General features: G+C 48.6%; 1 protein-coding gene across 8 annotated transcripts in view; it reads right to left on the bottom strand.

The window, feature by feature from the left end:
- MCC (MCC regulator of WNT signaling pathway) overlaps nt 1–25,919 on the bottom strand; it is a 407,698-nt gene that overhangs the window by 14,811 nt on the left and 366,968 nt on the right. For all 8 annotated transcript variants that reach the window (XM_001504578.7, XM_070234444.1, XM_023617859.2 and 5 more), the window contains 3 exons: nt 15,090–15,324; nt 9,687–9,893; nt 5,862–5,962 (listed from right to left, as the gene is read on the bottom strand). In XM_001504578.7, the coding sequence (XP_001504628.1) occupies nt 5,862–5,962; nt 9,687–9,893; nt 15,090–15,324 (543 nt within the window). The remainder of the gene's footprint in view (nt 1–5,861; nt 5,963–9,686; nt 9,894–15,089; nt 15,325–25,919) is intronic.

Below are 25,919 nucleotides of genomic sequence, written 5' to 3'. Positions count from 1 at the left end.
TGCAGCTGGACTACAGATTATGCATGGGGGAAACCTTTAAAATATGGGCTAGAAGGTTAAGTTAGGGACCTGCACACAATCTTGAATGCCAAGCCACTGAAAGTGTTTCTGCAGAGCAACCCAATAAGAAGTGTGCTTTAGGGTATTTTTGGCGGCAGGGGACCCATCAGGATGCTACTCCAGGAGTTCTGAGTCGTCGAGGGCTAAACTCGGGAGACGGCAATTCAAATGGCAAGGAATGGATGGGATTTTAAGGGAAAAAAACAACATGATCTGCTGACAAGAGGTAGAGAGAGGAGACTTCAAAGTTGTAATCCTGGATCAGTAGAGGGATATAATTTTTAATACAGGATTTCTGAAGAAGAGGCCAATTTCAAAGGGCAGGAGGGAACAGGTTAGAATTTCTGTTTTGGACATGCTGTGTTTTGAGGCTGTAGCATGAATTCAGGATGGAGATGTCCAGTGGGCAGAGAGAAACAAGGCTGAGATAATTTAGGAACCGTTTAGAAAGAACAGTGATCAGAGTTGAGGACATAAATCTGGGTGAGTAAGCCATGATCCCTGCCCCAAAGGGACTCTCCTGAAGCGGGGGCGGAGGGTGCACGGGGTGGAATCAGGCACACAGGAAACAGAGCAGTGACGTGCTCTATGATGGAAGCCACGCAGGAACAACAGCACCAAACATTTTACAGACAGGGTGGAGGCACACTGATGTGAGGGCTTGGGGCGTGGGGTTAGGTGGTGTGAGGGCAGAAGCTGCAGCAGGAATGAAGTCCCAGAGACACAAAGGAGACCAGGCGTCTGGTGTGGCTCAGGGTGGGCGGGGGCATGTGCTAGAGGCGAGGGTGGAGAAGCTGGCAGGGGTCAGATCACACGCTTGCTAAGGAGTCTGGACACAGACAGCTGGGAGTCACGGGATGGTTGTAAGCAACAGGGTGTGGTGGGCAGAATTCTAAAACGGCCCCCGAGACTTTGGTCCCTTAGTATACACACACCTTCTCCCGGTTACTCAATCAAACACTAATTTAGGTGCTGCTTTGAGGGAATTTTGCAGATGTAATTAAGGCCCCAAACAGCTGACCTGAAGATAAGGAGATTATTCTGGGTAGACCTGACCTAGTTAGGTGAGCCCTTAAAATGGACTGGGCTCTTCCTGGAAAGAGATTTGAAGCAGGAAACAGATTTGATGAGAGGGATGTTCTCGTTGCTGGCTTTGAGGATGGAGGGGGCTGTGCAGAAGGAATTCGAGAGGCCTCGAGGAGCTGAAAGTTACTGCTGGCCAATGGCCAGCAAGAAAACGGGATGTCAGCCCTACAACCACAAGGACTGACGTCTGCCAAAAGGCAGAATGGATTTGCAAGCAGACTCTTCCTGAGAGCCTCCAGATGAGAACATGGCCCTGGAGAACACCCGGACTGCAGCCCTGTAGAGCCCAAGCAGAGAAGCCAGTCACGCTGTGCTCAGATTTCTGACCCATGCAAAGTGTGAGCTAACAAATGGACATGGCTTTAAGCCACTGATCTTGTGGTGATTTGTTACAGAGCAAGAGAACACTCACATGGGGGTAGCCATCAGATTTGCATCAGATCAAGTTACTTCGTGGCCCTGAGAGACTCCTTCCTTTTATTGGGTCATTCTCAGGAGCACTCAGACATGCTCTCCTGTCTCCTTTCTTAGAAAGAGCTCCTTGATGGTTCTGCTCCCTTCACGGCAACACTGCTCCAACCCGCTGTCTTCAATTCTTGCCTCTCCCCTTCTTAACCCACTCCAATGTGAGGTGGGTGGCCTCCTTGCTTTGAAACATTGTCTCTTCTTGGCTTTTGTGTCACCCCTGCTGGTAGATGTGTCAAGGTCTGTCATCTGGAGTTCCTCCCATCGTGAGTATCTTGCACAGCGGTGGAGGCCCACGAGCCAGGGGTGGTTGGGGGGATTCTCACTCCTCTCTGAACTCTGAGACGCGGCTTTGTGTGCCTTCTTGCGTGGGTCAGCTCCACTCCCAATATGGGTACATCCAGGTCTTCCAGGTCTGGCCACTTGTGACCACGTTAATCAGATGGGGCTCAGCTGCCCCGTGTAAGGATGTCTCCTTACAGGGATCTGAATCACAGCCCTCTCCAGCAGTGGCGGCTGCTTGTACTAATCCAAGAGAGAAAAGGAAATTCACGTGCTCCTCCTCTGCTTGATGAGTTGGGCACATCTTGTCCCTAGACAGAGTGGCCACTGCAATTTGTTGACTGCCTTTACTTGGCATTTTACAGAATGATCTGGCACATATGCAGACACAGGTGGCCGATCCCAGTGCCCTGAAGGGCTCCGCAGAGCCCCTGGTGGGTCTGTGACTAAATGACCACAGCCTCCTGCAGGAGCAGGGTGCCAACCTCTGCAGGTGGCTGTGTCTGAGCTGGAGCCAGGTCCTGATCTCCCACTGAGCGGGGTCCTGCCCTGGTGGATGCAGAATCATCTGAGGCGGGCACTAAATGCTGCTTCTCACCTGTCACAAGCCCCTTTCCTGCCTACTACCGGTCCCCCAGCACTGAGGAGCACAGCATCCTTACCTTTTAACCAATACAACTTGGGGTCTATGTGATTGGGGAAGTTTGCCCCCCAGCCGCAGCACTTCATCTGCCCTCAGCCTTTGGTGGACAGATGTGCAGCCATGTACCAGGAGTGCAGAGGTTCCCATTTGCCTAGACCATGCACACTATGGTGGGTACAGCCTTTAGATGAGCCCACGCGAGCAAACCTCTGCCAGCACACGGGGGTCTGGCAGAGAAGGTGGAGACACATGATTTCCCCACTGCCTCGCTGTGTGACCTTGGGAAACCACTCAGCACTGCTGTGCCAGTCTCCCCCTCCCCCATCATATGGAGAACAACACCTGCTCCTCGCTGCCTCCAGGAACATGATGGACATGAAACAGTCTGCTCCTCTCAGCTGTGCTCAGCTCCCGAAGGCAGGCTGCGCAAACACCATATAAGTACCAAGAAGAATCATTTCTGAAAATTCCCTCTCCTGAAGGCATTTTTATAGTTTGCTTCTTTGGTGGAAAGGTAATGGCGTTAAATTTTACGAGGACCAAGAGCAAGACAGGGATCTGAGAAGGAGAAGGGTTTTGTAGCACACAGCCTGTGCAGACAACAGCAAAAACAAGGTCCCCTGATAAGAAAACTCCTCATATGCAAGACAGGAAACCTGGTCATGCAGATGGGGTTTTATGGCAATACTGGAGCCAAGAAACTGCAATCAATATTCGTGGAAGTGGAGGGAATGGAAGCAGACCAGATGGGAGTCACGTAGTAAATGTGTGGTTGCAGGGAGTCCTGGTTTTGTTCCAAACAGAAGAGGGCTGGGAGGAGACACATTGAGAGCAGGTTTGGGTGCATGGGCCTCACTGAGGCTGAAGCCCAGCTAGGTGGCGGGGAGACCAGGCTGGAACAGGGCAGTAGCCTGGAACCAGTGACTGGAATGTCACAGGCACCTCGTTAGGGGTTCTCCTTGAGAAAAGACCACTGCTTAGCCTCTTCCCCCTTCCCTCTCTACACCTGTTCTTTTCAGTCTGCATGTCCAGGCCCACAACCCTGGTGTCTGGAACCATCGTTTTTCAAGGGAGGGATATTTCTGAAAAGGCTGGGAGGATCCCCTCAATTCACTCCAACCTCTAGCCCAGCAGTGATTTAATATCTTCAAAGAAGGTGTTAGTTTCCTCTGGACTTTTGAAAATAAAAACACCCCCAATCCTCAGCCCTCAGGTGTCTGTATTATATACCCTCATGAAACGATTATTCCAGTTTCTAAGCTATATTTACACTGTAATTATGTTATTTTCCTTTTTGCTGTAGCCCTGTGGGTTCTTTCTTGGCTCCATCTATCTGGGTCTTGATTAGAAATCCATGCTAACCAACTTAAGGCTGGTTATTGGAAATCCATCGTGACTGACAGAGCAAATGAAATCTCTTTATGTTTAGTCAGCAGAACCAGCATCCTACTTGTGCCAGTGAAGGCCTCTGAGGTTTGGGGAATTTGCAAAATTTAGGGGCTTAGCTTACAGACACAACATCCAAATGGCTCCCAGTTGGAAGCAGGCAGTGGATTTGCATCCCATGTTTCTGGCACAGTCAACTCATTAGGATTTGTTGAGGGCATTTTCCTGTGCTGCTTTCTCTCTTCTCGCCTCAAGCAAAGCAATTACAATTTAACCACATGGCCAGAGGTGCTGGCAATGTAAAAACAGAGCTATTACAACTTGGAAGGAAAGACAGAAAGTGATAGTGAGTAAATCAGGAGGGTACTGAAGTTCCCCACAAGGCAGCCTTCAATCTACCATCAGCTTGGAGGCCACACTATAAAATAAACAGCCTGGCTAGATGAGGACAGCAGCTTATAGCCTTCCCCTCCTATCCTGAATCCCCAGAAATGATAGGAAATGTGTTTTTAAAAAATCACCGACAATATTAGAAAGCAAGGGGTGCTCTTTGTATACCGGAAACCATGAGAAATCATAAAAAAGGAAGGGAAGATTTTCTCTTGAAAAAGGAAACTACAACTCAAAATGCACCCAGAAGAGAGCTGCTACAAAAGGAAGAGACGAGTCAGAGGTGCTTCCACCAGAGGTGCCGGCCATCAGGACAGGAGGGGACCAGACACTGGGGTCAGATACACAGCCTAGGGAGCCATTATCAGCCAGGAGGAACAGAAAGCCCAGAGGGTGAGCTTGTGAGCCAACACCAAGAAGAGTCACAAAACTCGACTCTAAAAAGAATTTACATGTGAGGAAACAGAGTTAATGCAGCAGACAGAAGAAAATTTTAGAATAAGTATAAGAAATATCCTCAAAGAGATGCAAGAGGATATCATACTATTAAAAGAGATGCTAGATTTTATCACCAAAATAAAAAACTCAACATACAAGCCAAACACCACAATGGATACAGCTAAGGAATAAATTTAGTGAGCCAGAAACCTGAGCTGAAGACCCTCTCTGGAACTGTGCTGTCCCGTAGATACTGTAGCCACAGTCACGTGAGCCACTGAGCACTTGGAATCTTGGCTGGTTTGAATTTGAGATGTGCTAAAAGTATAAAATACATACCAGATTTTGGGGGGAAAAAAAGATCATAAATTATCTCATTAATATATCCTTTTAAAAATACTGATTACATGTTGAAATATTTTGGATACATTGGGTTATATAAAATTTGTTATTAAAGTGAATTTCAGCTGTTTCTTTTTACTTTTCTAATGTGGCTACTAGGAAATTAAAAATTGCGTATGTGGTTTGCATTACACGTCTACTGGACAGCGTTGCTCTAGAACAGAGTGCGAAAGGATCGGGAGGGTATGAAACGCTGAGAGATGGAAGGCATATCTAATGAATCAGCTCTGCTTCTCCTTGCAGAAGGAAAGAAAGAAACACTGAAACAATGGAGGAAAAATGTCCAGAACAGAATAAATACATGAGGCCTTCTGATTGGACAGGGCCAGAGATGCTGCAGGGAAGCACTCCCACTAAAGTTGGAAACGAGGTAAAGCAGCCTGTGTTGATCGTCACCATTTAACACTGTCCTGAGGTTCTAGCCAACGCAGCAACACAACAAAAAATCAGACATTTTCTATTTGCAGGTGAAATGACTGCCCATACACTCTCCCCTGCCATTCCCCTTTCGAAAGGCCCGGCACCAACAGGACTTCTCCACGCCTGCCCTCCATGGCCTGGGCAAAAGGGGGACGTATCAGCACCTCCTTCTGGCCAGGCAGGCCCGTCATGATCCATGAAGAGGCGACATGAGCAGCCAAGAGAACCTAGAACAAAGCCATCACTGCTGGAATAAATCGCTTGTGGGGGTTTTGGGAAGGGTGCTTACCGACGGATGGCATTGGCGAACTCCGCAGCCAGCTCACTGTCACTGCATGTGGTCCTCAGTTCAGCCAGGGACAGAGCTGGGGAGGCAGCGTCTGCACACTCCTGAGGAGAGCAAACATGTTCCTGTGAGACCTAGAGCCGCCTGAGGGCACCCTGGAGGTTCACATATGCTCTACCCCATGTATCCTTGACCTTCGGTCTTTGCAGGCTGGCCAGGGGGCAGTGAGCACTCACTGGGAGCCAGACACTGGTCTGAGTGCTCCACGGAGATATTCTCTTATTTAATCATCCTAATGACCCTCTGAGGTGGATGCTATCATTATCCTCATTTTACCAAGGAGAAAACCAAGGTACAGAGAAGTGACACTGCCTCAGGTCACCAGGTAGGAAACAGTGGAACCAGGATGCAAACCCAGGTCAGCTGGCTCCAGATCAGTGCCCTTCACCACTGGGTTAAGCCTCCCGTAATTTATATAGAAGACAAGTGGGAAAAACACATGAGGATCCTTGCCCCCCATCCCACTGGGAGAAAACCAGTCTTCTCTAGATTTAGGAGCTTTACTGGGTTCAGTATAATCATCTAGAAAGCCCAAGAAGGAGGAAAAAAGCAGTGCACTCCCACTCATGTGTTAGCATTAGACAGGAACTTGACCTCATTGAAATCAAATCCTCTTATTTTACAGATGAGGAAACATAAGAGCCAGAACTCCTAAATCCTAAACTGAGTTATGACTGTTCGTAAAGCAGTTCCCATACCTGTCTGAGCACTCTACGTTCTCTGTGTATGGACAGAGGGCAGCAGCGAGGCTGCACGCTCATCTCATAATTTGCTCAGCAGACATTTGCTGAGGATCTACTACACCCCAGGCTTGAGGATAAAAAGCTGTGATCTGTTGCAGGAGACGGAACATAAACAAAGTCATAACATAATGGGATGAGAGCTACAAAGAAGTCTGAATCCAGAGCAAGGAGTCCAGATGACAGGAGGATCTCTGCAGCCCACTCTGATACAGAAATGCCACCACACCCCGGGGCTCCTCTGCAGCAGCACAGCCAGCATCTGAACACCCCTTCCCTCTGCCGTGTCCTCCGCCTGCACTGCTTTCCCCCCCTCCTCTCATCTAGCAGTCTTGTGGACCCAAGCCCCCATCCGCCAGCCCACGGAATCCCCAGATTCCAACACCCCCTCTCTTTGTATATCAGCTCCCACGTGATGTTAACATTTCTTAAGTCTCCTTAAAGGTAGGGACAGCTTTCTCTCACCCAGTGCCTCTCAGTGAACACATCTGGTAACATCTGTTGCATAGCGACAAGAACTGCAAAAACGTAATGCAACTTGGGCAAGATTTGGGACCCAGCTTGTTGGCTGGAGGGAAGTTTTAAAACAAGCATGACACCCACCCTATGGTGCAAGAGTGGATGTCTAGAACCAAATCTGGCTACCACCTGTTTTTATAAGGCCCACAGGCTAAGAATTATTTTTCTATTTTTAATATCATGAAAAAACAATCAAAAGAATATTTTGTGACACGTAGGAATGATATGAAATTGAAATTTCAGTGTCCATAAATAAAGTGTTATTAGAACACGGCCACACCCATTTGTATCTGTATCATCTCCGCTTTCACACTACGATTCAACAATGGCAAAGTGGAGTAGTTGCAGCAGAGTCCCTGTGACTCAAAATACCCAAAATATCGACTCTCTGGCTCCTTACAGTTTTCTGACCCTGCTCCAGGCTGCTTGCCTCATCTACCCACAATTAAGACCAAATGAATAGCCCAGAAGGGAGAGTCTATGAAATAGTAAATGGATCTCATATTTCAAAGACAAGATAATCAGCTTACTCTGATTTCATTACCTGAACAACACAAGGTACTCTTACAAAGCTTCTTCCCTAATGCACAAAAAATAAAGTTAAAAAAAATCATCTGGCCTTCTCCATCAAAGAGATTTCCGTACTTTGAAGCCATTCCACATAACACAGGGCGTCCCCCAGTGAAAATAAATACCAAGAACCGGGGGAAAAGGCTCTGTTCGTGGGCCTTCTGGCAAGGGCACCTCCAGCCCACCCTAAGAACACACACAGACACCGGAGCTCTGTCTCCCAGGCTCTCTCCCAGAGTGACTGCTGACCCACAAAAGGCTACACACAGATTTTTAAGGTGTCCAGCATGGAACAGAAAATCCCATCGTCTTGAGCCCCCAATATGAAGCAGCTCTGCGCTGGCCGCGGCCCACCCCGGCTCGCCGCCTCCCATGGATCGGCAGACGGTGTCCTGGCGCACTCGCACGGTGACCTTTCCAGAGCCACAGCTGCTGCAAACCCTCCAGCGATTCCTCACTGTTGTCGGCATAGCACAGAGGCTGACATCTCCAGCTAGTGTATCAATTCTCTTCCCTCTGGGTCTTTCCCCGGGGACATTCCACCAGCCCGAAGTGGACTTTCTTCTCTGCCCTGGCCCTCTGCATCAGGCCGGTTCCCACTGTCCACTGGGTCTCAGTTCAGAAAACCTGACCCCAATCTCCAAATCTGGATTTTGTGTCTGGCCTGTGGCCTCCCATCGCACTCAGAATTGATCCTCGTACTCAGGACGTTGTGTCACTGTGTTATGATCATCTGTTTGCCCATCAGTGTCCCCCACTGGAATGTAAACTCTTGGAATTGCCCCCAGCACTGTCCAGGACCAAATCACATCTCTCAAATGAAAGGATGACTGAAAAGCAGCCGGGATCTTGGGAGAGCTGGCCCAGCCGAGTGGCATGGCCGTGGCCTCCCTTGGTTCCTTAGTAGGTGAGAGGTGGGCAAAGTATAGCTGAGGCCCTTGGTGAAGCATGCTTCAAAGTGCCTGTTTAGGGAGTGACAGTTCATGCCACACGGCATCTGCAAGTTTGTTTTCTTTGCCGTACACAACCGTCCTGGAGACAACCCTGCCTTTGGGCTGTGAGAAGCCACTCATTAGACCAGCAAGTCAGCTCATGCCCACAAGTCCTGGGCCTCAAACAAACCGGGGTCAGGAGAAGCTGGCATTTATTAGGAACAGGAAATACGGTGCACAGAATTTCAGTACCCTGGGACAAGGGGTATCATTCTTTAGGGTCCAGAGCTTTTTTTCCCCCAATGCAGTATTTGGAATAATTCTGAAATATGGTATGACGGAATGAGCTTGGATTCTAGGAAAAAAAACAACTGTGGGCTAATGACAGTCTGAATTTGCAAGATGATATCACCTGGCAGCCCACTCCCTGTGATATCCTGTGTGTAATCCAGCCTTGCCTTCCTCCTCCTCTGCCTCAGGCTGCTTCCTGCTTCCCACCTCCCTGACGGCAGAGACACCAACAGAAGTCAAGGAGGCAAGAAAAAGAGGAGGAGGAGGGCCCGTCAGCCAAATTTGGATTAAATCATGATTCTGCCATTTATTAGCTGTGAGACTCATTTCTTTTGAGCTTCATGTTCCTCATGTAAATGGGATAACTGTTTCTTCCTCAGATTTCTGTGATCGACAGATGAGGGCTGCTGTGTGAACCAGGAGAGGAAAAGGAGGTGAACTAACATCATACTGTTGTCCAACTGCAAGGTCACTGCCCTGATAAGACCATGACATGTGGAAACGCTTTCACTATTACATAAAGTGAGATGAAAAAAAAACCCATGGATTTGGTTATTTTGCACTCAAAATGTCACCTTCTTTTAGATATCTAGAATGGCCTGTAGTTCCTATGCAAATAAAGAAACTGAAGCCGCAGGGCAGTGAGGGGCGGTGGTGGCAACTGAGCAGGAAGTGAGGCCCAAGCCTGAGGTGTCCCCGTGCCCCTTGGGTCCTACCTTGCCGGACTTGTCTTTGCCGCCGCTGCTGGTGGAGCTGAGGGACCGCATGCGCTGCTCCTTCTGCTCCTCCACCTCGGACTTCAGGTGCTCGATGTGCACCAGGTAGGCCTGCTCCTGGGCCTCCCGCGTGCTCAGCTTCAGCTCCAGGGCCTTCTTCTCTTTCTCCAGGAGGTAGAGCTGGGCCTTCAGCTCGGCCATCTCCTCCTAAGGAGTACAAAGCATATGAGGCGCCCATGATGTGAGAGCAGGGCTGATGAGGCACAGCACCTGAGTGAAGAGGGGGTCTGCGCCTATAACCCCAGACCTGCAGTAGAGTTATCACTTGCAGCATAAGATGACTGGGAAGAGACACGACAGCTGCCTCCACACATCCGAAGATGGACATGTGGACAAAGCCATGTGCTTTGTCACTCCATGGACCCGAACTAAGATAAATGGGTAGAAGTTACAAGCAAGCAGATTTTGGTTCACTATAAGGAAAACCTTTCTAACAACTAGAACATTGCCCATCCTCCATCAAACAGGCACATCTGTCTTGCTGGAAACCAGTTTTCTAGCTTGTGGAGGCTGAGCTCCATCAGTCAAAGAGGTCGTAAAAGAGGGTCATGCATACAAGGCTGAGTCGAAGTCCCTTCCATTTCCCATTTCCTTTTCCATTTTCCATGGCACCAATCCATCTATTTCACCACGGTGTCCTGCAGCTGAGCCAGGAAGGCGGGGAGGGTCCACAGCAATGATCTCGCCTCCAGCTGTCCTTCAGGGGGCCCAAATGAAGCCAACAGAAACAAAACCCTTCACAGATGACTACTCATCAGGAAACTTCTCAAAGTATCCTAGAGAACTCAAGTTAGAGTTTTCTACAGAGAATAAGAAGTGACTCCAAAATGGGACAGTGCCATGTTGGGACCAGGAGCCGGATAACACTGAAAACCACCAGCATTTATTGAGCAGGCAATACTGTCTTAAGGGTTTACATGAAGTAACTCACTGAATCCTTCCAACTTGAGGTAGGTGTTATGTGGATCGCCATTTATGGATGGGAAACAGAGGCATGCAGAGGGAAATCCATCTGCCCATGGCTACTGGGTAAATTGTGGAGCCAGAGGTTGAACCGAGTCCATCTGGCCCTTGCATGACTCTTGTCTCCTCACCTCTGCTGGAGGGTGAGTCCACCACCGCATGACCATCAGGTCAATCTCCCCAGCTATCTCTGTGATCTTACTCAAAAAATTCTTCATAATGCTAAGTCACTGCCTTGAGAGGGATTCACCAAGGTCAGTGATTCTGGTCACCCCCAAAGTGACCCCTCTCTGAGGAAATAAGCCATTGGCCTGGTGTGCTCTCCTGGATCAGCCAGAGCGGGGTGGGGGTGGATGTTCTTGCCCTCCAGTGTGGGGAAATACCTAGAGGGACCCACCACAGCTTGTCATACTTGAGGCTGGGGTGCATGATACATGGAGAAGGCAATGTGCTCAGTGACTACCCAAGAGAAGAGGCCAAACCTTTTCTAAAGATGAGACATAAAACCAGGATGAAAGGTATTTCCATACACTGAAGCGTTCTCATCTATTGTCAGTAGAAGCAGGATTCTGAAGGTTCTGGCAACACTGCATAATGAGCTAATGTGGATAATTATGCCCAGAACAACCATAAATGCAAGCTTGAAAGAAGGGAAGATGAATTCATGGGTTCCAGAAACGAAGAGGGACCTCCGCCCAAGGGAAAAGGTGAGGTGGCCACCGCACTGGCCAATGGCAGCAGCAGACAGGTATGGAGGTGCTAGCACCTGGGACTTTAGCACTGATGCAAGGGTGGGGCAGAGAGCCAAAGTGAGATCCCTACAGGAGCCAGACTCTCAGAGAACGGCTGAGAGTAAGAGACTAGAAGACTTCCTTTCTGGAGATGTGGTGAGGACACCTGTCATCTCAGGCTCTGGGTGGGAAAAGAAAGAAATCAGAACCTCAAACTTGTGTAATATGTAGGCGTGGAACAGGAATCCTAAGCCAAGAACATAACAAAAACTAGTCCTAAAGTTCTGAAACCCACGAGTCCCAACAGTTCTAGGCACAGAACCACTGCGGAGGGACATTTCCAACCCAGGACCCACAGGACACCAGGGAAACACGATCTCCCTGAAGATGAGCTGGTACGCATGTTCTTCCCCCAACACACACACACAGAGAATGGAAACGAATCACACTGAGGTAGAACCAGCAGACGCAACAGAGAGAATCAACATTTACAAGGACCAGAGATAACAAGCGAAAAACTAGAAAATAAATATTTAAAATAATTAAGGAGATAAAGGAAGAGGATGAAAGAAGTGCATATTCAAAAACGAAGAATGGATTTGAAAAGGAACCAAGTTGGTCATTTAGAAATGAAAAGCTGTTTACTAAAGATCATGTATAAGAAGTAAAAAAAAAAAAAACAAACCCCAGAAAACTCGAGTTTCTCAGCAGTTCTTTTAGAACAAAATGGTGAAATCCAACCTAATCTGCCACTAACAGGTTTGTTAGGGGTGAGCACACATCCTGGAACCTACTGCTAGGGACACACAGAGAAGGGAGATGACTGATGTTTATCCTTCAAAAAACTCACAGGAAGGAGCCAAGCTAGAATGCCAGCAATGGCTGCCCCGGATCATAATACTATGGGTTATTTCTCTCCCAGCTTTTTAAAATTTCTACTCTTTCATGGGGCTGGCCCCATGGCATAGTGGTGAAGTTCGAGTGCTCTGCTTTGGCGGCCCAGGGTTCACAGGTTCATATCCTGGGCACAGACCCAGCACTGCTCATCAAGCCATGCTGTGGAGGCATCCCACATAGAAAATAAAGAAAGATTGGCACAGATGTTAGGTCAGTGACAATCTTCCTCAAGCAAAAAGAGGAAGATGGGCAACAGATGTTAGCTCAGGGTCAATCTTCCTTACCAATAAATAAATAAATAAATAAATAAATAAATAAATAAATTTCTACTCTTTTAGAAAGTTTCTAAGATGTGTACATATTTTATTTTCTACTAGGAAGGGGAATATTAGAGCTTTTATTCCACCAAAAATGTCTCTCCTGGTCAGAATAACACTGAATTTATTGCACAACATATCACCCTGAATAGAAAAAGGAAATCTTTAGTCTTTGGCCAAAGGAAATGTGATGTTTGGGATAAATAACAGAAGGCAGCCTCACAGCCCATGCTACAGGGTGCAGAGGCCCACAGAGGGCTCTGAGTGGGGAAAAAGGCACTGCGATTATGGACCCAACACCAGGCTCATGGGCAATGAGAGGAATCAGCCAACAGGGCATGAGGATTCCCCAGAGGGAGCAGAAGTCAGGGTCTGAGCTGAGTGGGTGGGACCGATAAACCAGCTTAGAAACAAAGGGACAATTCCTGCATCTGCTGCCACCGGCCAAAGTCTTCCGAGGCTTCACCCAGACCTTGAGCAGCCAGCAAGGGTAGGGATGTACTAAGCAAGTCACCAGAGTGTGTCGGGGAAGACCACTGCCGACGGCTCCTCTCCCTTCTCCCGAGGTAGTATAACCAAAGGTGGGCCTGCCCTTTTCTCTGAGGACAGTGCTGGTCCCAACAGGAGAGACCAGTTACGAGCATTGTTGTGACCCACCCTGGCCTAAAGGACCTGCCTCCAGTTCCTAAACGGATAGTGACCCAGCTTCTGCCTGACAGCCCCTCCCTCACGTCTGAACTCCTGGGAGCCAGGGAGACTGCAGAATCGGAGGCTGTGCAAATCAGGCCTTTGTGCACGGGAGAGCGGGGTTTGGAAAGCTGGCTTGTCCCAGCCCCAGCTCCCTGCATCAGCAGGCCTGGCAGTGGTCCTGTGTGGAGTGGCCCCTGCAAGTTCCCACCTCTGCTGTGGGCCTGCTGAGAGCAGACTGCAGTGACACAGGACCACACTCCTGGTGGGCAGTTGTTGCTGCCACCCAGACCAGGCACCGATGATACAATTCAACTCAGACACTAACTTCCCGCAGTTCTCAGAGACCCCACAGGTTATGGGCACAGTCCTCTACAGACTGCCATTTTGCTTCAGAGCCAGCCACAGTCTCAGGGGGTCCCCAGGCCACCTGCACTTCTCACTAACTGCCTATGAATTCAGGGGTTCCCACAAACCCTCAGGATCAATAAATTGCCAGAACACTTTGCAAGACTCAGGAAAGCACTATACCTAGGATTACAGTTTTAATATAAAGGGTACACATAGGGTGAAGTCTGGAAGAGTCCTGAACGCTGATCTTCCATGTCCTCTGCCCATTGAGTCAGGGTGTGTCACTCTACCAGGCAGCTTCTCTGTACCTCAGTGTCCAGAGTTCTTATTGTGTTTCATGACACAGGCATGATTGGTTAAATCACTGGTCACACGATGGAACTCATTCTCCAGCCCTCCTCCCCTCCCGGGAGGTTGAGGGGCCGAAAATCCCAGCCCTTTAATCACAAGCTTTGTCCTTTTGGTGACCAGCCCCATCCTGAAGCTGTCTGGGGGCGCGGTGAATCACTTCATTAGCATAACAAAGACATTCCTGTCACTCAGGAAATTCCACAGCTTTTTGAAGCTCTGTGCCAGGAACTGGGAACAAATACCAGATATATTTTTATCATGCCACAGCTGTCTTCTGAGAAAGCACTTAGCAGGTGAAGGCCTAGCGCTTGGCACCCCTGGCGAGAAAGAGGCAAAGTGCTTCCTGCTGAGGGGATGGCAGTGTTACCACTTCCCAGTGAGGGGCAGCAGCTTTCCAAGAAAGCCCCTCCCGCTCTAGGGAGACCAGCAGATGAGTCAGCTGGCCGGGCGCACAGCCCAAGATCTTATCAGGAAACTCTGACCAGCATTAGTGTCTGAGCAGCACAAGCAAACCTCACGGAGGGCACTCTGATCTGAGCAGGCCCCACACAGCACCAAAGGGACAGGAGTGTCAGGAAAGCAGGGCTTTTGTCCAAATTCTGCAACTGGCCTCACCCTGTTCTCCCCCCACCTTCAGGTTAACATCAGCAGCATCGACCCAAGAAGCACTTGCAAGCATTCGGGAGATTAGGGGTCCTTTTAGAGGGACAGAAGCTGCTCCACTCTGCTGAGGTCTGGTCCGGCTTCTCTCGGAGAACGAGGTGTTCCAGAGCGGGGCTGGGACACCCTGAGGCATTCTCCAGAGTTCAACTCACCCCTCCAGGAACACGTCCAGCCCAAGTGCACCCCAGACATATTGAAACCGTCCCTGTCTACAAATGAGCCTCTGGCTCTCCTCCAGGAGAGAGGCGACTGAACACGAATGGGGGTGATTTCTCATCACCAGCTGACCTGCCTTCAGAGGGCCTTTTTATCCTTTGTCTTGAGGACAGTGGGGTGAATAGGAACAGGAGCTATGACCAGGTCCCCACCCCCCATACGGATACCTTCATGGCCATCAGCTCTTGCATCAGCACAGCGTTTTCAAGATCGAGCCGCTGGCTGTCTCCCCGGGGCTTGACGTCGTAGCTGAGAGGATCGATGTGGATGCTCTCCAGCTCCAGCATGGTCAGCTTGACTGCGGCCCTGTCATTTTTGAGCTGCTGGATATAATCCTTCAGCCTCTGCTCATCTTCTTTAGTAAACTCGGTATCACAGCTACTGGCTGTGGAGCTGGTGGTGCTGAGAAGACAGACAGAAAATCCATCACATTCCCAAGTCACTGTTAATAGGTCTTCCCTCCTCACTCTTCTCCACATCCCGTCTCCCCAGCAGTATTTAGACGGCAGTCCAAAAAGAGCATTCTTCACAGTAGAGTCAATTGACACCACTTTTAGGAAAGAAATACGTATGAAGAATAAGAGAAATGCTTACACCCTTTAACACAATGTTGAGGACCCTAGAAATGAATTATAAGGAAATAATTCCACAGAAGCAACAAGATACACACAAAGATGTTTCATAGAATATAGGGTTTATGAATTATAGTACACATCAAAAGGAGAGAAATGACGTGGCTATCACAGTAGTAATTATGACAACGGCGGAGACATTTCAAGTGAAGAAATAGGATGAAAAATAGTATGTGTGTAATAAAAATAGGTGTGTGTGTGGACAGGACCTAAAGGGCTATGTTAAGGGAACAAAGCAAGTCAAAGAACAAAATACCTATGGCATGATCTGTAGATGTATGTGTGTGTGTGTGTCCACACACTCACATGTACACACACGTCCCAGACTGCTGAGAGTAGTCCCCTCGGGGCAGGAGCTGGAAGGAGTGGCAGTGAAGGGGGATGCTGTGTACCATGAAAAACACAGGTGTGTATGATACTGCAATCACACCAAGAAAGCAGGGCGCCCCCAGGCCTCCACAGCCATTCCTCCCGTAGCACGGCTGAGTATGGGTCCACCACAGGACTCAGGCAAGTCCAAGGGGTCCTTGGCTGCCCACGCTGAATGGAGATGGGCAGGGGCTGCCAGACCTAAGGGGAACCTCGGGCTGAACCTCAGGAACGTGGTGGCCTGTGAAGGCTTCTGTGGGACCCAGACCATCATGAAAGGGTGAGTACCACAGGAAAACTGAGGCTCTCAAGACAGTTCTGGCCTTTTCCAGCAGTGGGGGGCTGCCCCCACTGGCTCAGAATGAGGCCCACTCCACCCAGTTGGTCCTTGAGCATTTGAGGCCAGCGTGGGCCTACTGCAGTTTCTCTGGACCTATACTGGACCTGCCTACTCTTGATGGGGCCCACACAGAACCAGCTTTGGAAAGATGGCAGAAAAACAAGCAGGGGCCCATTTAACTCTCGTCAAAACAGGCTAGGCTGGCATTACTATCTTTGTCGTTGTGGATTTGGAAACTGAGGCTTAGTGACATTAAGTGGCTTGCCCAGTCATGAGGCTAGAAACTGGTGCAACTGGACTCGGGCCACAGCCTTCTCATTCCACAGCCCTGCTTCCTAAGATTCCTGTCACTAAAAGCTGTGCCACAAGCAAGGAGTGGTATCCACAGGCTGTTGGCTGCCACGAGCCCAGGCCTGTTCTCCTCACCGCACACTGGAACAGAGACAATGGGCCCAGGCCCCCAACTCAGCAGATGTAATCTTCTGATAACCTAGGTTATCAAGGGCCATTCCACTCTTGTACATGACACATTATCAAGAAGATAAGCTTCTGGGGAAAGAAGGGTGAGAAGGGATGGTGGGCTGGCCCTCTGCCATTCAGCTGGCTGTGCACATAAGGAAGAGAAAGTCCTAGGGCTTGGGGTGGTCTGAGAGAGAACTCCTGCTAGGACTGGAAGCTCCTGAGCACCAGAAACTCTGGGGCTGCCTCCCATTCCCTTTGCCCCAACAAGACAGGTAGGACACATCATGGAGATGAAGAGAGCAAGATCGGCCTGACCAACACACAACACCTCTTCACGGATTTCGATGGTTAATTTTATGTGTCAACTGGGCTAGGTTCTGGAGCCCAGCTGTTGGCGAAACACCTGTCTAGATGTTGCTGTGAAGGTATTTTTCAGACGTGATTAACATTTAAATCAGTAGACTTTGAGTAAAGCATATTAGCTTCCATAATGTGGGTGGGCCTCATACAATTAGTTGAAAGCTTCAAGAGAAAAGACTGAGATTCCTCGAGAAAGAAGAAATTCTGCCTCCAACCAGTCTTCAGACTTAGGACTGTAACATCAACTCTTTCCTGGGTCTCTAGCCTGCCTGCCTGCCTGCCCTGCAAGTCTGCTAGACCCCATGAGAACTGGAGCCAATTCCTTAAAACAATCAGTCACTCCATCAGTCACTCTCTCTCCGTAAACATGCCTGCGTGCGCACACACACATCCTATTGGTTCTGTTTCTTCGGAGAACCCTAACACAGAGGTGCTCTCTTTATCTGTGACCGGAGCATCTGGAAACGCTTAGCAGATCTAGAGGTAGCATGGCTCACCTCTCCATGCCTACTTCCTCATCTACAAAATGATGTCATAATGGGACCTGCTTCACAAGTTTGTCATAAGGATGACACGTGGTGAATGAAAACTGTTCAGAACAGTGCCCAGTACCCAGCAAGCCCTCGAATGCAGCTATCATCCACTAATTTAAGAAATACTGGAGTGCCTACTACAGGACACTCTTCTAGGCCTAGAAAAATCCCTGCCCTCGTGGAATTCCTATTCTAATAGAGGAGACAAGCAAGTAAAATATACAGTACATCAGACAGTGAGAGGTACCATGGAGAAAAGTGAACGAGGTACAGGGAATGCGAAGTGGCGATGGGATCATTATTTGAAATGGAGTTGTGGGGAAGGCCTGCCTGATAAAGGTACATTTGAGTAGATCCAAAGGAGGCGAGAAAGAGAGCTATGTGGCTATTTGGAAGAACACTGACCCAGGCAGAAGACTCAACAAATGCAAAGGCCCTGAGGCAGGGGGCTTGGCTGGCAAGAATGAGATTGTGGCTGAATCAGAATCAGCTAGAGAGGAAGGAGAACTGGTCGGAGAGGAGAGGGCCAGGTTATGTAGGGTTTTATCAGGGTCGTGTCTTTTTCTATAGAATTAGAATGGAAGCCACTGGAGAGCAGTAGAAAAATAACGATTGGCCTCACATTTTAACAGGATCCCTCTGGCAGTGGCGCTGAGGAGAGAGGCAGGAAGGCCCAATAGGGAGCCACTGCACCAATCCCGAGGAGGGAGGGTAGAAGCTGGGAAGGAAGATAAAATTATTAATTATCATTGTTTTTTCAAGCCATATTTTAAAAACGATGAGAAGGGGGGCCAGCCCAGTGGCATAGTGGTTGGGTTTGCATGCTCTGCTTCAGTGGCCCAGGGTTTGTGAGTTCGGATCCTGGGTGCTGACCTGTGCACTGCTCATCAAGTCACCCTGTGGCAGTGTCCTACATACAAAATAGAGGAAGGCTGGCACAGATGTGAGCTCAGAGTCAATATTCCTCACCAAAAGGAAAAAAAAAAAAAAACGATGTCGGGGAGAAGCAGCAACATCCTCCATTTGGAACACTTCAGGTCAATTTCACAAAGAAATGGAGCAGCTCAAGAGAAGCATCAAGACAACTGGGAGCCCAGCGGGGCATGTGAGGATGAGAGCTACCAAATAAGAGGGTCTTATCTAAGGAGGAGCGGGGTCCCTCCCTCAGCCTCTCAGCGTTCTTCAGCCTGCGGACAGCTCGGGGAGGCAGGCCTCGGACAAACCACCAAGGGGGGCTTGGAGCTCATCTTCATGGACTGGCGGCCCTGACGAGGAGGGACAGATGTAGGACGCTCCACAGGCAAACGAGCACCGGAACTAAAGCAAACGGAAGTGGCGGCACTGATCGCCGAGATTCCAGGGCCGAGTGTGAGGGCGCTCACGTTGCGGCAGCTCGGACAGTGTGACGCTGGGCAGGATCAACCCTTTTCCTCCAGTGAGTTGGGAGGAGGCCACTTAGGGACGAAATCCCTTCTCGTGAGGCTGGGACTCAGGATTGGAGGTTCACTTTATCACCCGAGTCCTTCCTTTCATGGAAAATTATTTTGAAAAGTTTTAAACATACAGAAAAACACAGAGATTAACCAGCACCCATGGACCTACCACCTAGGTGGCCTTTTTGTCACATTTTCTTTGGACGACTTTTTTAGAAATAGAACATTAATACTTGGGGCCGCCTTTGTTTCCTTTCACTTAAAAAAGAAATTTCAAAATTCAAAGAGCACTGGGAGCTGGAGATCTCTAATTATTCTGCAGGCACGGAGGTAATAATGCTTGGGCAGAGTCTCCGTTTGGCAGGGCTGGTGCACCCCGGGTGGCTGTCAGAGCAGCCGCTGGGCTGGGCACAGCAGCATGGCCTGGGGGCTGGTTAGGAATGCATGTTCCCAGGCCCCCAGCCCCAGGACCTACAGAATCAGGGACATTGGAGTGGAGCCAGCAATCTGTACTTGAAGGCACCCTCCAAGGGATCCTGAGGCACGGCCAGGTATGGGAACCTCTGGTCCTCCCCACAGGATACGTGGGTCTTTATTTAGTCATCTGGGAGGTGACAGCACCCTCCAACATTCTCTACGGAGAGGCCACTATGCTCTTGGGCTGCCCTGGTGGGTGCCAGTGATCGCGAGCAGGTCTCCAACATCAGACAGACCTGAGTAAATACTCTTCCTCTGCCACTGCCTAGCTGTGTGGCTCAGAGTAAATGAGCCAACCTTTCTGGCCTGCGGAAGGGTTGGGGTGGGGGGGGACAAAGAGTTCCCATGGCAACAGGTTGTGGAAAGGAGACAACCGGTCCTGAGCAGGCAGGACCAGCTAGTGCTGCCACACAGCACTTGCTCTGGGGGAGGAAGGGGGACAACTGTGCCAATGGCCCCGTGACACCCAACACCAGACTCAGGGAGTCCCCCAGGGAGGTCAGCCGCCCAGCAAGTCATGCAGAAAACCCCCATCTGAGGGAGAAGCAAAGCGGCAAGTGCTCGACCGGACTTGAGAAACCACCAAGAACCATCAGGGAGAACACGAACGTGGGTGGGCAGGCTTTGGGGTGTCCTGGAGCCCTCAAGGGCCCAGGGCCTGACCCCTGGCCAGGCGGGGAAGCCGTTTGTTTCACCATCTCTGCTGTGGGTGCAGTTTTTAGAAAGGAAGAAAAAGAAAAAAAAACAAAAGATCGCCCTCCACAGATCCTACCCCTGTTGGAAGCTCAGAGGTTTAAAATGCTTTTAGCAGGGGAAAGTTTAATTTCAAGTTAAACCACAGCCCCGCAGCCCCTCTGGCTTCCCTATCTCCCTTCCAGGACACCAGTGGGAACAGATCGGGCGAGGTTAATTACAATTCTGCTTTGTGCCCTTGATGCTCCACTGCGGCATATGATTATGACAATGTCAAAGGAGGGGAAGCCACTGGCCTTCCCTCTGGCCTCCCGCAGACAAAGGAGCTGCCTGCATCCTCAGGGCCTGCCGCCAGCCACTGGCCCTGGGATTCATCCACTAACTCTCCCGCCTGGAATGCCGGGTGATCTCAGTTGTCAATGGGGAAGAAATCACTTTCCTGCAGGCTGGTGTACTCCTCCTCTCCAGGGTGGGAGGCCGTAGGTGTTCTCTGAGAGGGACTGTGGGGAGGGCGGCAGATCAGGAAAACCCCAGCCCACCCCAGAACGGTGGAGGCGCAAGTTTTTGCATTTTGCTCTGGAGCTGGGCCAGGTCGTGTGGGTTTCTCCTTTCCATGATGCTCTGCTTGAGCTCCCCTCATGCTGGCTTTGCTCTGCATCCCTCAGTTTTCAGTGGATCTTTTGGCGCACTGTACACAAGGTGGCCTAGAGCCGGGTATGGCAGGGGAAGTACACCCTGGCTGGGCCTGGGACACCCCACCCTTCTGGCTTCCCTGGCCCCAAGGGGACATGGATGCAAGTTTATTCAAGCAGCCATCAATTGCAAATTTCCTTTCTTCTGTTCCTCTCTACCATGTCCAATCCTTATCCTCAAGACAACTTCCCATCCTCCCTTTTAGAAGAAAAATCCATTTTTCTTCAGATTCCCTGTCTTGTCTTGGCAGCAAACTAGAAGGGCATTTCATCTCTTTCACCTTGAAAATCAGATGGCTTTTGCCTGAAGTTTTTATCACTGTCTTACCTGGCCCCAGGTGAGATCGCACTTCTACCAAGGAGCAGCTCATTTTCAGAAGGAAAGTGACGCCAGGCTGGCCTTCTGTTTGGCTGAGCATTTTAGATTTATTTGGAGGGGGTCAGCCCAGGTGACACTCGGCCATGTCAGCCTCTCCTAAGCAGCCCCATTCCTCCAAGCACAAGGTGGAGCCTTGTCAACTGCCTGTCTCTGCAGGGTTGTGTTGTGGGTATCCATCCACTCCTCCCCCGCCTTTTTTGGACAGTTCTTTGTCACAAAGGACTGAAAACACTAAACACAATCCAAACCTCTTAGGTCTGTATGCTCTTGAGTGGTTATCAGAATTCTCTAGGAGGAGAAGCAGAGGTTAGATGAGGGAAAATTTCCTAGCAAAATACAGTTATGGGAAACTCTGCTGCTAGATAATTCAAGTCCTCAAAAAGTGCCTGGTTTCAGAGAGCTCCTAAGAACTCAGATGAAGGTAGAAGTCCAAACGAGAAACACAGATGTTTAGGAGACAGATTCTATTTCTGCAGCCATTTTTAAAGGTGCTGTTATAATTAATGGTGATGGAAGCCAGGCATCTCTGAAACAAATATTGACCTATTCCTGATTTGGTCATTGATAACACACCAAGATAGTCACCCACTACGCCTGACAGCTACACTGTTGCTAACAACTTCGCTGGCATTAGAAAAATTAAACCTTATAAGTGATTTTCAACATCACTAATATATTTAGGGTATTCTTTTGCCTACAGAGTGGCCAAAGTGAAAAAATGTATACCAGCCAGTTTCAGCAACGGGATGGAAGAAAAGGGCCTCTCATACGCCGGCTGTAGGAGAAGAACTGGATCATGTACGGAAGGCCCTTTGACATTTGAAACTTTAAAAATTTTTGAGTCAGTAATTCTACTGCTTAGAGTTGGTCCCACAGAAACTGCACAAGTGGGACAGGTATAAGGACAAGGATGGTGGCTGTGGCAATGTTCTAATAGTGACAAACTAGATACAAGTGCCCAAGAAGAGAAAACTGTTAAAATACACGATAGACTGACATCCAATGGAAAACTATGTAACTACTGAAAAGCATGACACATATGGAAAGATGTCTAAAAATATACTGTTAAGGGAAAAAAGCAAGTTTTAAGAGAGTCCACATAATAGGATCCTTGTTAGGTTAAAAATGAGATGCAGCCATGTGTTTAAAGATGTCACGTTTTGGTCTGCGGAGCACATGGCTTCCCTCTTCTTCTGAGACCTGCTCCTCTCTTCTCCATCCACGTGGCTCCTGTGGGGATGGCCACGGCCACAGATGACTGGGGTAGGCACCTGAGCTTAGCTGGCAAGGTGGCAAGACATCCTTCCCTGGGATTTTCTTACTTGACACCAGTGGAACCGGTCAGCCTTGTGCACAAATGCAGCTGGTGTGCTGGCTGGCTGCCGTCTGGGGAGCCTGCCTGCAGCAGCGAGGAGAGGAAAGCGGATATGGGCCTGGCCTGGCCGTGCTCAGGTGCCTGGTTCCGCTGCTGCTCGGGCTTCTTGTAGCCCTCGGCCCTTGCCTTCAGCCCGGGCACGCAGCTCCTGCGTGGGAGAGCCGGCATCCGCCCAGTAGGACCCCTTCTTAAGCTAGCTGAGTACGTTTCTGTCACTTACAACCAAGGGTCTCAACTAATAAAAAATTGACAGTTAAATCTCTGGAAATATACCCCAAACTGTTTGCACTGTCCTTTCCAATGAGGGTCCTAGCATGGAGAATTTTATTTAATGCTTTGATTTTAGTTGTTTATTTTTACAATGAGCATATACTTTTTTCTGAAATCAGAAGTTAGGTCTTAAAGAAATAAAAAGCAAAAATAGCATTTCAGGTCTCTACTTAGTTCTCTTAGAATCTAAAAAATAAGTGACAGGGACATTTGAGCAGGAGGCCTGGGCACCATGCTGTCATGTTGGGGGATGTGTCTGAGCTGGACTTTAGAATTTCCTAACACTTCTAAGCACTAATTCCAAGGACTTTGGATGGACTCTCCCGATACTTGGATGAAGAAAGCGCTTCTCTTTTTCAGAGCAAAGAAAAGATGACTATGATAACAGCCAGATCTAGTGCGACTCTCATTCCTGGGAGCTTGCTGATGGTGGCGGCACAGGCCTGTCCTGACTGGATGGCTGTTTCAATTCCATTCACCCTTTCAATGGACACGATTCCACTGTCCTCAACCCTTCTTCCCACTCCCATGACACTTTATCTTACTGAAGACTAGCTTAGAGGGTGAAGACTGGGCATCTCTGGAGCTCCACCACCCTCCACTCCAATTTGGAGATTCTGCCCCACTGTGCGTGCTCAGCTAGGTGGTACCCTCGCTTCCTGCGGGTACCCAGAGGCTCACAGCCAGGTTGCAAACAACAGACTCACACGGCTCACCATGATCCTCACCTGATGGCAGCACAAAAGGTACTCAATACCCCTCTCCATGAGGGCAGACTTGCTGCGGCTTATTCTGTCTTGGCCACACATCCTTTTGTAGATTTAGATCGATGACTGTGCTTCCACCAAATGAACTAAAACTGTGCTGCTTGACAGAAAGGGTGGGCTTGATTAAGAAGTCCTAGTCCCACTTCCCAACAATTGAGTCCATTTGCCTCTCTGTTGTGATATGTTGACAAAGCTATACAGGCAATCAACATTACCTAGTTACTCTGTCCATTAAGACAGTTACACTTTCTGATGAGGCCATGGCTGTATTTTTCAAAAATGAAATAGCAGGGTCCCTGGGCTCCTGCCAACAGTCAACTGACGAGTCAGCTCCCATTCTTATTCTCCTTGCTGGTAACTACTCTTCCGCTGCTCCTCTTCAAAATCATGACCCTTCTATCACCAGAGCTGCATGTGTGCTGCCAGAAAGGCATCTGGAGGCCTGGGACTCAGCATTCTTTTCCTGAGACCTTCAGGAACAGCTGGCTGACACTTGGATTAGAATTCTCTAGGCCAGCTGGTTACAGTGGGAGGAAAGGGGATTTATGGAGCCACATAAAACTGCAACTCTGGAAGCTCCTTTTCTTTCTTTTTTCTATAATCTTGACATGGGGGAATATCCGAGCTGGAATGGTAAGATTTACAAACAAAATTAATTATTTCAATTATGAAAGAGTCTGGTGGTTTGGGACTTTTTTCTGAGCCCACATTTAACATAAACAGTCTAGCTGTATCAACTCCTAAGAATGTGGGGTGCCACATGAATGCCCTGTGTGTGGTTCTTTTGTACCCACTCTAAGCTGCTCTGATTTGGGTGGGGAGTGTAAAAGTGAATTTTTAAGGAGAACTGAATGAAATCTGAGCTAAAGACCTCTGTATTTTGATAGGAAGATCCATTTAAGACTGAACGTAGTTCAAAGGTTATTCTTTAGTGAGGGCAACCTTGAAAACAGAAACTGTGTTCTGAATTTATCTTAACCTACAGAAATATATTACCTAAAATTAAATTTCTCTAAGAAAATTGTCTCAAAATTAAGGCTCATCTATATGTTAAAATATTTCTGAGAAATATTCACAACCAGGGTCTCCACTAAATAGGTGGTGAGAAAATGCTCCCACTCCTGACTGACTTAAAATTTGTATCTGATTTAGATTAAAACAACAAAATTATTTTTGGGAGTGGGGAGGTATGAGCAAAAGATCTGTAACACACACCTTATAAGCTACTGAAACAGCACACATTTCCTGTCAACCCAATTCTAATGTTCACTAGTTCAACAGAACAATATCACTGACAACATGAGAACGACATTTCTATTCTGAACGAACATGGAAATGATAGATTATGTACATCTGGAAAAGTCATTAAGAAGAGTATCTGCTTTCTGGGTTTAAATAGAAAAATCTGGTTTTAAGAAAAAAAAATTATAATCTGTGCTTCACTGAATAAGACAAGTGTTGCTGGAGTCAAGAGGAAATAAGTCCCTTGTGTTTGTGGGCACCTGGCCAACTATGTTATTGGGAATGTCCCCTTTCTGGAGGCACCTGGTCCAGGACCGGTAAATGGATGCACTTGGGCAGACGGCTGGGTCCTATCAGCGGGAAAGAGAGATGGGAACATTAAATTGCTTTCAGGGACCAAGAAAACATCAGTATTTCTCCTTTGGCTCTGAGATTCAATCTACCCTTATGTGATTTTGGTTACTTGATCTGCACGTAGACAGTTTTTTAATGTCATGAGATCCAAACTGGTATAGTGGAAAGAACAATATGCTTGGTGCTGAAGTCCTGGGTTTGAGTCCTGATTTCTCTCTTATCTACCAGCCATGCGACCTTATTTAGGCAAGTTACTTGCACATCTCTGAGCCAAGGTTTTCTCACCTGCGAAAATGGGGTAAGTTACCCTGCCTGTCTTTTATGATTTGGCTATCAGATAAGAATCTCTAACAAAGTACTTTCTAGAGTGAGAACTGTATATACAGGGAAGGCGTTGATGATTTTAGGGCTGTGGTGGCAAGAAATGAGACGATCATTAGAAAAGGCTTCATTCTGAACCTCCACTCCCATCCAAAAGAATCCAATGGCTTCAGTGAACCATGCTCAGCAAGGTCTTCACAGCTTTCCTCCCCATCTTTTTCAAGTACTCACTTCAGTTTTCTAGATTCACAGACACGGAACTTGAACTCAGCTTCATTAGTAAGTATCTACTAAGCAC

Source organism: Equus caballus, chromosome 14 (assembly GCF_041296265.1).
Source record: "Equus caballus isolate H_3958 breed thoroughbred chromosome 14, TB-T2T, whole genome shotgun sequence".
Taxonomy (NCBI): Eukaryota; Metazoa; Chordata; class Mammalia; order Perissodactyla; family Equidae; genus Equus; species Equus caballus.
Note: the sequence above shows the minus strand (reverse complement) of the source record. Positions and strands in the feature narration are given on the sequence as shown.